General features: G+C 61.7%; 1 protein-coding gene across 4 annotated transcripts in view; it reads right to left on the bottom strand.

Moving 5' to 3' along the window:
* Positions 1-13,776, bottom strand: part of SFI1 (SFI1 centrin binding protein) — a 43,346-nt gene extending 29,570 nt beyond the window's left edge. Inside the window, exons 1-11 of one of the 4 annotated variants that reach the window (XM_074293100.1) lie at positions 13,132-13,335; positions 12,295-12,401; positions 10,557-10,685; positions 9,978-10,049; positions 8,382-8,492; positions 7,001-7,095; positions 6,133-6,250; positions 5,317-5,419; positions 4,492-4,648; positions 3,120-3,281; positions 2,584-2,654 (exon numbers count right to left, since the gene is read on the bottom strand). In XM_074293100.1, the coding sequence (XP_074149201.1) occupies positions 2,584-2,654; positions 3,120-3,281; positions 4,492-4,648; positions 5,317-5,419; positions 6,133-6,250; positions 7,001-7,095; positions 8,382-8,492; positions 9,978-10,049; positions 10,557-10,685; positions 12,295-12,386 (1,110 nt within the window). In that variant the 5' untranslated portion in view covers positions 12,387-12,401; positions 13,132-13,335. Of the gene's footprint in view, positions 1-2,583; positions 2,655-3,119; positions 3,282-4,491; positions 4,649-5,316; positions 5,420-6,132; positions 6,251-7,000; positions 7,096-8,381; positions 8,493-9,977; positions 10,050-10,556; positions 10,686-12,294; positions 12,402-12,911; positions 12,954-13,131; positions 13,336-13,500 lie in introns of those variants that run through there. The other 3 variants (XM_074293108.1, XM_074293115.1, XM_074293125.1) reach the window with 3 other exon arrangements.
* Between the last annotated feature and the right edge of the window lie 545 nt (positions 13,777-14,321).

Genomic DNA, 14,321 nt, shown 5'->3' on the forward strand with positions numbered 1-14,321 from the left:
GAGGGGCCGAAGGAGGCCAGGAGGGTGAGGAGTGTGTCAGGTGCTGGAAGCAACCTGGAGGAACCGAGGCTGGAGAGGATGGGCCAAGTGCTGGGGAAAGTGACTAGCTGAAGTCCAGGATGAGAAATGGGGCAAGAAAAGAAGGAAATGGCAGGCCAAGGAGCATCAGGCACCCCTAAAAACCCGCTGGTGAGCCCGTTCACCCGGGAACAATATGAAGGGTACATTCAAGGGGAAAAGAGAGAGAAGGACTGCGTCAAGATGGCGGCCAGCCTCATGATGGCATGGATTGCTCTTCTTCTTCATTGAGGCCCTTAAAGAGCTCAAACTCAACAGAGCGGGGAACCCCGTGACTCTAGACCAGGAGATCCCAGAAATCTCAGAGAGCACCGAACACCGTTCTCTGGCCGGCGCTCGGCAGAAATACAAATCCCTTTGTCAGTCTCTCCCCGCTTCACAGCTCAGCCTGGCCCCGGCCCACAACCAACTTAAGGGTTGTGGGAAAATGAGGCTGGGGGCTCCCAACCAACCAAGAGCAAACTGCGGGGGTGGAAGCCATGGAAGGAACGGAAATCCGCTGGAGTCACGGAAAGGAGCCAGACTAGAAAGAGACCCCAAAATGTGGCTGAGAAAACAAGAACTTCCTCTTCAAAGATTCCACAAGAAACTGGCCATCAGCAACCGGCGCCCAACACTGGCCGGATCATGAAATAAAGCGGGCACACAAACACCACGGAGAAGTCGGGAGAAGGGACGGAGGAATCTGCCCAGGTCTTTAGCAAAGCACTGGGATGGGAGGGCTTCGGACCTCCCATTGTACTAATGAGGGGACTCTCTACTGCCCAACAATGTCTTTAACTTACATTGAGGGTCAGGGGTAGAACAGACTCCGATGTAGCCGGCAACAGCCCACCGCGGGCCTCAGTAGCAATACTTAGCACTTACAGCGTGCTGTTATAAGTCCTGGCTAAATTTAGGGCCTTGGGCAAACGTCAAGCTTCTCCCGGCCCAGGCTGCCCAGCACAGCCCAGTTGTTGCTCCATCTGGCTCCTAGCCCCTTAGACGGGTGTTTGCCATTTCCCATAATGCTCTTTGTCCACCCCGCTTTCCTCCATGCACTGGATCCTCAATCCAAACTGGGAGTTAGGGTTACTATTAAGCTCGGGGTTAAAAATGAGGAAACCAAGGCAGGCAATGGAGAGAAAAGAGAAGAGGAGCGGGGGAGATTGAGAGGCTCGCTAGGGCAGTTCATTTGGGAACTGCTGCTGTAGACAGAATATGTCAAACACCATCTAAGGGGCCAGGAACCAGAGGGAAGGGGACCTGGGGAAGATCCAGTGCAACAAATAAGCGACGACTGAGCCAAGATCAGGTCAGAAGGCCTGTGGGAATCCCTGCATAGGGTGCACTCGAGCATCGATGAGGGCGGAGTGAAAGGAGGGCAGCCTGGGGTAGGATCAGATCCAACTGGGGACAGATGAGCCCAGGCAGGAGTCGGAGCGCGAGGACGAGAAAGCTCGGGACACGGCAGGGGCGGGTTGGTCCCCTAGACAAAGATCCGAGGGGTGGGGGGATAGGGATGGGATGAAGAACAGCATCAGGAGGTGGGAGGCACAGGGAGGAGGAAGGACAGGGGATGGGGGCCAGACCAAGGGGTTCCAGTTTCCCGATGACGAAGGCGAACTCTGTGCGCCGGCCAATCACGGCCGAGAGTAGCTGAGGGGAGTACAGGAAGCAAGCCAGGGGATGTTCAAAGGTGGATGAAATTGGAATTAAAGAGTACAGAAGGAAGGAGCAGGGTGGCGACTGTGACTCAAGTGGCCCACTGAACGTCCTGGGGTCACATGATGTAAAAACAAGAAACGCCCATAAAAATGGTTTCCAAAAAGTAACAATGACATAAGCAGAAGCCGTCGCCCACCGTGTCATGGCAGCAGAGGCCAGTAACCATGCTGGGCCCTAAAAAGATGCCCCGGGGTGGGTGGGGGGGCACAGGCAGACACGCCCCAGTACCAGGCCCAGAAAGAGCCAGATTAGTTTGGATGAACTGGTTTTTGGCCTGTCCCATCCAGGGCCGCACTCTGGGGGGAGGGGACAAGGATATCCCAGAAAGCTCGGGGCGGGCAAAGACAAAAGCCAGAAACTTGTATTTTTTCATTAGTCCTGAGAACGTCTGCACTGACACTCAGTGCCAGGTCCGTCCGTGCTGCTGCTCTGCTTTATATCTCTTTCCTTTGCAAATATAAGCTTGTCCCCCTTGGGGGGGACATTCCTTGGAGTCAAACAGCAGCCCAAGAGGCTCACGGGGTTCCTCCGCCCTCACCCCTGCAAAGCGCGCCCGTCCTGGGGCCTCATTGGGCCATTAACAGCACATAGTGTTCGCAGCAGCAAATATTTCTGGTTTTTTTCAATTGAGAAATGGCCTGGAGGTGGAAGGGTGCCCCCCGCCTGTCCCCCCCGCCCCGCCGTGACAGCTCAAGGGCTGCAAATCCCGCCCTCACTGACAAGAGTGAGGAAGACGGCCCAGGCAGAGGGTCCTCAGGCTCCCCCCACGACCCCAGGGCTGGCAGGGAGAGCTCTTACCATGAGCCGGCGCCGACGGTGCTCCTCGGCCACGAGCCCGAGGGCAGCTTCCTCGGCGGAGACCAGCATGTCTGTCCTGAGGTTAAAGATGCTTTTTCTGAAGTGGTCCCCCACCCCCCACCCCATAACTTGGCTCCTTGGGGCTCATGTCTGCAGAGAGGGGGTAGCCAGACCCCTGGGATAACAAGATGCTGCCAATTGATGGAACGTTCTCCGTCCGAGCTCACGGGCGCCAGAACTGCCAGAGCCACCAATTCACTGGACGCCAAGTCCTCACCCTGAGCCCGAGACATGGCAGCAACCTTGTGCCCAACACTGCTGCCCAATGCCTGCTTGGTCTAGACCTTGTGGTGCCCCTGACAAGACCAAAACAGCCCCTGAGCTCCCTCTCCCACTGAGGGGCTCCTAACCACGGAAGGCCACCCAATGGGCAATGTGGAAATAAGCCACAGTGCGGGGACACGAGGCCAAAGTAGGGGGGCTGCGGCACTGACTTGGGGGCAGCCTGGGCCAGGCCAACCGAGCCAGAAGGATACAGTGTTTCCAGCGTTCGAAGGCGTGCCGCAGGATGGTCCGGACCGCCAGTGCCTCGATCCGCGCCTGATGCGCATGGAAGCACTTCCTTTGCTCCCAGGCCGCCCGCCAGACCGAGAAGCCCAAGCGGACCACGGTGGTGCAGTGGAACTGTCTGGCCAGCTCTAGAGAGAAGCACATAGGAGGGTTCTGTCTGCCCAGTGAGCTGTGGGGATGAGGGGGAGGGGCAGGAGCCTCCAGCTCCTGCTGTGACCCTCCTACAATAAGCCGCGTGGGTCTGACAGGCAGGGATGGCCTAGGCCCCTTCCACCAAGGAGGACAGAACAAGAACCTTCTCCTGCACAGGTGGCTCACAGCACTCGCTGCCACTGGTGGGTAGGGGCGAGGGGCCCTCGGTCAGGGGCCGGGGTCAAAAGCAGAACATCCAATGCCCAGAGACATGTCACCTCAAAAAAGAAACGCTCCCGGTCCCTCCCGAAACCTATTTCCACTGGCCACAAACTAGGAAAAACCTCTGGGCCCCCGAAAGCTTGCTCAGAGAAGGGCCACATCCAGGCGAGCTCTGCCAGGGCCTTCCTGTCCCCACGCGGGGCTTCTGGTTCCCGGTGACGCCTTTGCCAAGCGGGAAAAAGAAGCGAGACTTCTCCAGAAGCGCCGCCCTCTCTCCCCCCTCCAGGGACCTCCTTCTCTGTGCTGCCCACTCCCTCTTTTCTCCGATTCTTCAAGCTCAGGGCACTCAGTAGGGGAGGAGCCCGCTAGGATCCCAAGTGGACTTTTTCTGAGCCTTTTCTTCGTGCGGACTTCTGGTTACAATCCCCCCCCAATGGAAGTCTCGAGAGAGCCCACCCTCCAAGTCAGGGCATCAAAGGCCCGAGGTTCTATTTCCCCTGGAAAAGATCCGCTTGCGCCGTAGCTCTTTGCTAACTCTTTTTAGGGGGCGACGTCCCTCTCAGGCTCAGGCCGCCTGCCTGGGGGACTCCTTATCACAGCCAACTTCTCTACAAACTTAGGAGTCAATGGCGCACTCCCCTTAATGGCGTCTTCCTCCTGGTTGACTGTGATTCCTCGGGGAACTCATCCTTCCCCTTAATCGCTAAAAGCCCTTTCTTTGCTCCCTCCTCTTGGGATTTAGGGCCGCTCTTAGCAGCGTAATAAAATCTCTGCCCAGATTCTGGGGGTTCTTTATGCTGGGGTGCCCAGCAGAGAAGACGCATCGGGCAGGAGCACAGGGCACCCACGGCCTCCCAAGGCCTCAGCCCCCAGAGCTGGCCCCTGCCCACCGCACCACCCCGCGGGCCGAGCCCCGGCTCTCACAGGCCTGCCAGCGAAGGCCCAGCCCCATCGGGGCAGGCTGACCCAGTGCCCCCCACTCACGGGCCCGCTGCTGCTTCTCTTGGCGGCCCTGCACGTAGCTCCTCCACGCCCTCAGGGCCCTGTGTCGTTCCCGGCCTTCGTAGTGCCTGACTGCCTCAGTTTCCTTCCTGTGGATGATCTGGACACGCAGGAATTGCTCCTGCCACTGAGACCAAGCCTGGAAGGCAGAGGGAAAAGCCAGATCGAAGGAGAGGCCAGAGATTAGTAAAGGGAGAGAGGGCCCAGAGAAGGGCCTGAAGGGCATTCCATGCTCCCACGGACTGCAGCCCCCGACTCAGAAGGTTGGTGTGGGGGGGGGGGGCAGGGAAGGGGAGACTTGGGGAGCTCTGGCATTTGGATCCCTCTGAGACAAGGAACAAGCCAAGACCATGAGTGTCTCCTGTTAATAAGCACCTACTATGCGCCAAGCTCTGGCATGGCCCCCAGAGCTCCCTGACCTCACAGAGCTTTAAGGCCCACTCACTCCTGGAGGTTGGAGGGCTCTGGGGATGCTGGAGCCACAGCGCCACCTGGTGGAGAACGCAGGGGCCTCAGCCCGGCCGGCTCTCAGACCTCTCCCTCCAACATCTGGCCCAGGGAGATGCCCCACACTGGCTCTGGCTGCCCAGGGTGCCCAGGACCACGCAGGGGTCAAAGGAACCCACAGGCCTGAAATGCTGAACGGACCCTCGGGGGTTCTGGGGAGACGAGCCATGAGGGAGGAGGGAGAGACAAAGGCAGTCCGGAGGGAGGAGAGGGCTCGTGGGTGCGCGAGGGCAGCGATGGAAGGGAAGGCGGCCGGCGGCGCCCCTGTCCCGACTCTTCCTGGCCCGGAGGGCGGCTTACCCGGAACTGCAGGCTGATGCCCCAGTGCTGCAGGGCCAAGGCGTCCATGACTCGGTCCTCCCGGCTCCTCCGCACCCGCCGCCTCCACGCTCCCCAAGGCACTCTGCGTTAAAGAGGAGGACCCATCAGCCAAGGAGAAAGGGGAGGAAGGGGGCCGGCAGGAGACGTAGTCACGGGGCTGCGCCCGCCAGAGGCCAAGGGGAGCGGGGACAGACTGTTAGCTCTGCTCTGAGAAGCCCCCCCCCCCCGGGAGTGGGGAAGAGCCTTCACCAGACACAGGGAAGAGCCCCCTGCCCCCCACCAGAAGGGAAGATCCTCCGCGGCGCAGGGAGCGGGCCGCTCCGTCTGCAGCTGAGGTCCCAAAGCCATGGCCCAGGTGAGCCGTCCCAGGAGAGAGAAAGGCCAGATGGCCTAGGGATGGGGGAGGGGAAGGGGGAAAAGGGGCCAGCTGTCCTGACTGCCAAGGGGAAGAGGGCAGGGATGGCCAACTGTGGGGACGGTGGGGGGGGGGATCTATCTGAGCCAGGAGGTGAGGCGCCAGGACTCCGAGCCGGCCTTCTGCGCCAGCCTCCCAAGGCCCGCCTTAGTCTAGGAGGCCATAACCCCCAGATCCATGTCCTCATCCGACCGCAGCCCCTCCCCGCCTCCACACCCTGAGCTGCGTCCTGGGATCCTGGGCCGCTCCATTCCCACTCTCAGCGCTCGGAAAAGGGGCCGGGACAGCCCAGCGTGGCTGACCCACAGACACACACGGGGTCGGGACCCTTCCCCATTCCCAGAGCTCCCACGGAGGCTTCGGCGGCCGCAGACACTCACCGCAGGAGGCTCTGCTGCCGGAATTCCTGCGCCTTGGCGCGCATCTCCTGTTTGGTGCGACGGACGTCCACGTAGATGAGCCAGTGCTTCCAGGCCGGCCGCAGGGTCTGCCTGGCCGCTGAGCCCCGGAGACGGTGAGGAAGAAAAGAGGCCCTGAGGACCATGGCTGGACGACTGCCCGGGTCCTCCCGGGAAGGGACAGACGGGTGGCAGCGGTCTCCTTCAGGACCGGCATGGGGACCCAGCCAGAGCCCCTGAGCCCCTGCCCCCTGGGCCCCACCACTAGGGGCACCACAGGGCCCAGAAGCAGGGAGGCTCGGCCTCTGGGTTCCAACGGGAGCCCTGACAGGTCACTCGGCTCTGCCGGCCACGTGGTGATGGAGGGCTGCCTCCATTCCTCACGCTGTGCCTCAGGGACCAATCAAGGACCTCCCCCAAATGTACCCAAAACGGCAGCAAAGAGCTGGGGGACCCCGGTCACCTCCCGGCAAGGAGAGCCGGCCAAAGAGGGGCCTGTTCTGCTTGAACGCACACCCAAGTGCCCAGGGCTTGTTTGGTTTGGTTTCTCCGGGAAGTCAGAGAGGGAGCCGCGCTTGTTCATTGGAAAGTGAAAACAGATTTTAAAGGGAAAAGGCCCCTGAAATCCGGAGAATTTAGGGGGAAATACACAGTTCCTGCATCAGCAGCCACACCCCAACCACCCTTTTCACGGGACTCTGATCTGGGCTGGAAGAGAGCCCCGGGCCCCCCGTCCAACCTCCCGGGGCAGGAGCGGTGCCATGTGCCCAGTCCCCTCTCACTGGCCGGCCAGGACCCGCCCCCGGCCCACGCCTGGCCCTCCGAAGCCCGCGTCCGCTCCGTCTCTTACCGTGGTCCTCGGCTCTGCGCTGCTTGTTCCTCTGGTCTCGGCGCTGCAGGATGTACGTGCGCCAGGCTTGGAAGGTCACGTTGTACAAGGTGTATCTAACCAGCCAAGAGGCTTGTCAGAAAGCTGCGGCCCGCCCCCGCGCCCCCGCCCGCTCTGCTTGCCAAGCAGCCCTTGATCCAAATCCTGGCTCCCGACCCGCTCCAGGGCCCGGCCTGAGCCTGGCCGTCCAGCCCAAAGAGGAGCGCTCCCCAAAGGATCAAGGCACTTCCCAAAAGCAGCACCAAGGTCGGGAGAGGGATAAAGGTGGCCCCCAAAGGGGCACAAGTAAACGAAGGGGGATGGGAGCTGGTGAGGGGGCCACGTGCAGGAGCGTCACAAGTGCAGACCAGCCCATCCTCCCCACAGGCCTTGGCCAGTGGGGACAGCGGCAGCCGAGCAGGAAAGCTCAGGGGGAGGGGGAGCCCGAGCCCTCCCTCGGTGCCCCCTCTGCCAGGACAGAAGCGCCACTCAAACTCCTAAAATAGGGCAAAGGGACTTCTGTGTGTGAGCTCCCTTCAGTCTGGCAAATAAAGCCCCATGTCCAGGGGCAACTGCACAGCCCGAGCCACAGCCTCCAGACAGATGAAGAGGAGCTTGTTGAAGGCCCAGGTTGCAGACCGCAGACCGCCACTGGGCACAGACACTGGGCAGGAAGGGGGCCTGGCCAAGGCTGCCCTCAAAGCCTCTGCTACAGGTGCCAGCTACAAGGACCGGGGCCTCGATGGCGGCAGGTTGGACCCACGTGGACAAAGTGTGAGCAGAGAAATGGCCAGGACCTGGGCGGGCCCAGGGGCTGCCGAGCTCAGCCAAGCCCACTCCAACAGGAGGAGGACGGGCTTGGGCAGCGGTGCCAGCGGGCTCCCTGCTGTGACTGGCCTGTGAGCCGTCTGTATCCTGCTGCACAGACCGTCAGCTCCGGGAGGGCAGGCCCGCTCCGTTTTTGCCCTGGCCTTCCCATGGTTGGCACAGAGCTTGGCACAGAAAGCCCCGACTCCTGAAGGAGCAGCCGGCTCTCCTCGTGGTGGCAGTGGCGGCCCTTCAGGCTTGCTGGCCTCTGCCCTATCCGCATGCTGCCCTGAGGCTGCCAGGGTCCGGATTTCCTGGCCACCATGACTGTGACCCCCCCCAGGCCCGGTTACCTCTACGAGCTGGGCCCCATCTTAACTGCCTACAGGACACAAAGCTCTGTGGGAGACGAGGGTGGGCTCCCTCTCAGCTTCTGCTCATCGGCTTTCCCCACAAGGACACTGTCCCCCGGGGGACTGGGGGGGCAGCCCCCTCGCTTTGGTCCCCACGCAGCACCACTGCCCCCCAGTGAGGGTGAGGATGGTGACCTTCTGACCTGTAGTGGCAGTCGGCTCGGACCCGGAGCTTCCACTCTCGCCGGCACAGCCACCACTCTTCCCTCCACTCCACGAAGGTCCTCTGCAGGAGCTTCTTCTCATAATGGTACCTGGGCAGGGGACAGAGCGGACCATTGGGGCCGCCCGTCGAGCAGAGCCCGGCGTCCGTCCGACCAGCTCACACGGCCCGGGAAGGCGCCAGCAGCGCACTCAGCGCGTGCACAGGCTCCCCGGGCAGACGGGCCACGGGCCGTGGCAGGGATTTCCTGGGACCGACAGGCCCCACACTGGCATCTCCCCGGCACAGCCCACAGAGCCCAGCTCTCCCACGTCGGGTCCCCAGGACTCCTACGTCTAGGCCGGGCAGCAGCTTCTCCCTGGGCAGGAAGGGGGAGACCAGGAATGACCCTGTCCTAGCAGCTCCCAGAGTCCTCTTTGAGAGAGGGGCTGCCATCTGCATCAGCGGGGGGAGTACCCAGCAGGACACCACCCTTTTAGGGCAGCATGGAAGGTTAGAATGTTACACCGTCCCCACTTTAGAGATGAGGAAACAGAGGCTGAGACAAATCGCCCCAGGATGGCACAGATCCCGAGCACAAACACCAATAATCCTTTGTTTAAGGAACTGCAGTCAGCCCTAGTGAGAGGAGCCCTGGATTCGAATCCTGCCTGTGACTCTCAGCACCGTGATCCCGTGGAAGTCACTGTCGGTGACTCCTCAGCAGCCCAGGAAGGTGGCGGCCCACGGGACCTGCCTCCTCCAGGGGTCAGCGGGAGCCCCGCGCCATTTACACGACAGATACCGTGGGAGCTCATCATTTTGGTCCGGGGGTGGCCGTGGGTGAGCGGGGTGCTCATGCCACAGAATGGCCCTTCTCCGGAGGGCTCCCCAAGACTTGGGGCAGAGACATCCAGGAGGAGAAGGCAGAACAGCCGAGGAAGGAGAGAGGCCGGGCCGGCAGAAGGGGCCCCCCCGGGAAGGGGAATGAGGACTCCCGAGCCGGCCCCGACACACATTTCCTCTGGAGGGAAGAGAGGAGGGAAACACTGGGAAATACTGGGGGGTGTCAAAACAAGAGGGAGCAATAGAGGCTTCCATTTTTTTTTTTCCAAGAAAGGATTTACCAAAGGAGAAGTTAATTCACTTTAGAAAAAAAGTTTCTGTTCAACAAAAGGCCCTTTAAGGAGTCACCGCAACAAGAAGAACACACACAAAATGTGATTCGCACTCACAGCTTAGCCCACGTAGCACACACGTGAGGTCTGCCACAAACAAAAGGGGAATCAGCTGTTCCAAGGAAGAATCTGATTGGTTCTTCCTCTCGGAGCAAAGGAGAGCTGGGTGCAGGCCGGCGAGACAGGGGAGACTGGGCCGGGGAAGCCGGGCCGGGGAGACCGGGCCGGGGAGACCGGGCCGGGGAGGCCGGGCTGGGGAGACCGGGCCGGGGAGACCAGGCCGAGGCTGGAAGGCAGACTTCTCTGCCCCGGCCCTTCCTCCTCAAAAGGACCCGTGCAGTTCCTGGCGGGATGCCTCGTGCCTGGAGGCCCCCTGCCAGACCCCATCCCCACAGTGCCCCGCTCCCCATTTCCCCTACCTGGCTCTGAAGGGGAAGACCCTCCCGAAGGTCCGCTGCGCCCACAAAAAGAAGAACTTTCTGGCCAGACATCTGGAAGCAGAGAGAGCATGAGGGGGAGTCATTTCCCAGCAGCCTTTGGACGGGAAGCCGAGGAGGGAGACGTGCCGGGAGAGCCGGCAGGATGGCACAAGATGTATCCGAAAACCCTCTGGATTGGCCTGGAGTGGAAAGAGCGGCCCCGGGGCCCAGGGCAGGGCCGGCCACCCGGCCTTCCTTGTGTCGCCCCTGGCCCCTGTAGCTACCACGAGGACGGTCTCCCGGCAGTGCGGGCCAGCCCCCAGACAGGGCCGCTCCCCTGAGAGCCCTCCAAGTCTCCCTTGCCTTGGGGCAGCTTGAAGGCCGGTGGACAGAGCCCTGATCCTGGAGTCAGGAGGACCTCGGTTCAAGTCCAGCCCCAGACACTTAACGCTTCTCAGGTTACCTTGTACGCTGGCTGGGCCCTGGCTAAGCCAATGGGTGCCAAGCTTTTAACTAGGGCACAAAGGGTCCCAAACCGCCCTTCGTCGTGGTGGCATCGGCCGGCCCGGCCCCTCTCACCTGGCCCGCAGTTCTCTTAAGCGGCCCCCGCGGTTCCAGGTGCGGGCGAGCTGACTCGGAGGCGGACGGCCTAGGACGGAGGGCCCTTTGCTCCTGGGCCCCTTCGGAGCCTGGGGCATCCTAGAGGACCTGAGGGGGAAGCATCGTCAGCACCGAGCGGACCCCGGAGCCCGGGGGCGGCTCCAGTTGGGGACAAATCCCCAAACTCCGCATTGGTCGTCTCTGTCATTGAATGGCAGCTCAATGAGTTTTAAGAGGAAATCTGTGAGGTCGGGGAACGTCCCGCTTGGAGATGTCACAGCTTGGAGGGGACCCTGAGGTCTCAAAGGGGCATTTTCATTCTGGCAGATCTCATCATGCTGGAAAAGCTTCCAATACGGGGTCAGGAGCAGAGAGACAGAGAGAGACAGAGACAGAGAGAGAGAGGAGAGAGACAGAGAGAGAGAGAGACAGAGACAGAGAGAGAGACAGAGAGAGAGAGGAGAGAGACAGAGACAGAGAGAGAGACAGAGAGAGACCGAGAGACAGAGAGACAGAGACAGAGACAGAGAGAGACAGAGAGAGAGAGAGAGACAGAGAGAGAGAGAGAGAGAGAGAGACAGAGAGAGAGACAGAGAGAGGGGGAGAGAGACAGAGAGACAGAGACAGAGAGAGAGAGGAGAGAGACAGAGAGAGAGAGAGACAGAGACAGAGAGAGAGAGACAGAGAGAGAGAGAGAGAGAGAGAGAGAGACAGACACAGAGAGAGAGACAGAGAGAGAGAGAGAGACAGACACAGAGAGAGAGACAGAGACAGAGACACAGAGAGAGAGACAGAGAGAGGAGAGAGACAGAGAGAGACAGAGAGAGACAGAGAGAGGAGAGAGAATGGAGCATCCTCAAAAAGCCTCTGAGCAACTGACCTTGACCTCTCTCTGGTCCCCGTCCAGCTCCCGCCTCCAACGCCAATGGGGTGACCAGCGGGCTTGTGCAGCGCCCCCCACACGGCCCCCCAAGCCCCCTTGGCCGCTCCTGCTCTCTCCCATCCCCCCCCCATGTGGTTGACCCTTCCCAGCCTCCCCCTTGGTCCTCGCCGAAAGCTCTGTCAGGGGCCCTCCATCACCTCTCTGCAGGACTCACTGCGCCTCCCCACCTCAGACACACGTCCCCAAGGGCCCGCTCGGCTGCTTTCTCCGCCGGACCCCCCACGTCAACAACCCCCCCTCCCCGAGAGTCACCTCCAGCCCCCTCCTCACTTCCGGCCTCGGCCTGCAGGAAGCCGCCCATGGAGCTTCCTTGAGTTCTCTGTTCCTCACCGGGGACACCCCCGCCCACCGCCGACCCTCTCCCTCCGCTGGGCCCGGGGCTGGAAGGCCCCCCTCCCCTCGGGAACCCGACCCCCAAGCCCTAAGTGCCTCAACTCGGACCCAAGGAGCCGGGCCCCCGTGAGCAGGGGCAGAGCCGCCGGAACTTTCCCCGGGAAGCTTTCCTCTCCCTGGGACACACAGTACAGCTCTGCGCTGGCCCGGCCGTTTCCGCTCCCAACCCCGACGCCCCGGAGCCGCGCGGGCACCGGCTCAATCTGTGGGGCCGAGTCCTTAACAAAGTCCTCCCCGCTCCTCCGGCTCCAGAGGACCCGGCTCCGGCGGCCACTCGTGGGCCCGGACCACCCCAGGCCGCGGGTCACCAAGCTGCCTGGGAGAAATTGGTCTGAGGGGCACAGCCCTGCCAGGGAGTCCTCCCCGAGGAAGCGCTCCTACCTGGCCGTGCTCCCCGGGGCCGCTCTGCCTCCTCTCTGGCCGCACTCCACCGGGCGGCCCCTCCCCGCAGCCGCTCCCAGGGAGCTCGCCATGGCTGCCCGAGGGACCTGAAGAAGGGAAGGGTCGGGTCACCTCTGACCCCTGCTGAGCCCTCCAGCCTCGCACTCAGGACACAAGCCCAGGGGGGGGAAGGGGGGATGACGGGAAGCCCCGCACAGGGAGGGAGGGAGCTCACGTAGCCCCCCCCCGCGGGGGGAGGGGCGGCAGAGGCCTTAACCACGCTCAGCCACACTCCCCAGACCAGGCCCGGGCGGGAGGTCATCTCCTCCTCCTCAGCGTTAGGCTCTGCCCGGGCTCTGCGCTGACCAAACGGGTAAAAGTTCGCGAAGCCTTTTGCCGACTTGAAGCTGTTACCCAATGACCCAATCGCTTTATTTTACAGAAGGGGAAACTGAGGCACCAAAGGGACGAGTGACTGATCCAGGGTCACACGGGGTAGAATCTGAACCCAGGACTCCAGCCCCCGCGGGAACTCAGAACACCGGCTCTTTTCCGGGCAGGCCACCCCAAACTTCGGAATTCCCACAAGGAGCCCCGGCCCGCGCTGGAATTCGAACCCGGCTGGCCGTCCCCCCGCCAAGCTCTCCGGCCAACGGGCCAATCAAGGTCCAGAGCGGACAAGCAGCCCCTTCCGGTCACCCTGCCGTGCGGCGGGCCCGGGGCGCAGGCGCCAGAGCCCGCGCAGGCGCACGTGGCCCTCCCCCTCCCGCCCATATCCGAGGGGAGGTGCGGAGGGAGGCGGGGCTCGAAAGGGGGGAGGGCTCCCTCTTCTCCTACCGAGGGCTAGGCTGGGAGCTGGGTCTGAGGCCGGCGCTGGGCCGCTGTCCTCCAGCCGGAAGGCCCGTGAGGCCGCCACTGAAGAGACACGGAGCCGGCCTGGGCGGTGGCGAGGGAAGGAATGGAAGGGGGAGAGCGGGAGGGAGTCGTCCCGGCGCGCGAGGACCCCAGCTCCGCGGACTTCCCGCGCCTTCTACAGGCCCCGCCCCCGTCGCCTTGGCGACGCGAGGACGCCGGGGAAGGCCGAAGGAAGTAGCTGCGGCTGGGTCTGCGCAGCTGCAGCCGCTTATTTTGCATCGCGACCTCCTCCCAGTCTCGCAGTACTCAAGTTCGCGCCGTACCCACCAGAAATTATATCTCTATACGTACTTATATATGTGTATACAAAAGCTGAATGACTAAAACGCCCTCCTGCGGGCCCTCAGGCGAGCGCGGAGGGCGACAGCTTCCAGGCAACCCCGGGGGCAGCCCCGCGGAGGGGGCGGGGAACCTTTTAACCAGAATCCTGTCTACTCAACATCGGGTCCTACGGGGTCGGAGCCAACGAGACGAGCCCGGAGAGCGAGCTAGAGCGGTCGCCACGCCCCGGAACCAGAGAGACGAGCGATTCCGCCCCAGCCGAAAGCCGGGCGCGGGCTCCGCGCTCCCTGTGGTCCCGGAGGACTCGGCGCTCCCGGGGCTGCCCCTGCTGCGTGCGTTTCCTTTCCCATTCTTTGGGCGCCCAGGGAGGGACTTTCTAAAAACAGCAAATACGTTCGTTTGGAAGCTGGAGACAAATCATGCATCCGATACTAATTTTAAGGGTTCTGGCTCGAATTGGGAGCCACGTTCTCCTGAGGGCCTGTGGGAAAAGAATTCAGGGCTTCTCCCCGAGATCATGAATGGCTTTGTTACCTTTTGCCATTTACCTCCCCTTCTGGCCCGCTGACCCTCGCGATACTTGTGCTCCGAGTTCGCAGACGTGGTTTTTTAATTGTTAAATTTATGACGTGTAAACATTTTTGTTATAGTCATTTTTTACATATTTCCACATAAATCAGGTTCGGAGAGAAAAAAATCACACAAAAACGGAAAAAAAACATGAGGGGAAAAAGGGGGAAACGGCGCGTGCTGATCCACAGTCAGTTTCCATAGTTCTCTCTCGGGATTCAGTCGGTGTTTTCCACCCCAAGTTTATTGGAATCGTCCTG

The sequence above is a fragment of the Sminthopsis crassicaudata genome, chromosome 1 (genome assembly GCF_048593235.1).
Source record: "Sminthopsis crassicaudata isolate SCR6 chromosome 1, ASM4859323v1, whole genome shotgun sequence".
NCBI lineage: Eukaryota > Metazoa > Chordata > Mammalia > Dasyuromorphia > Dasyuridae > Sminthopsis > Sminthopsis crassicaudata.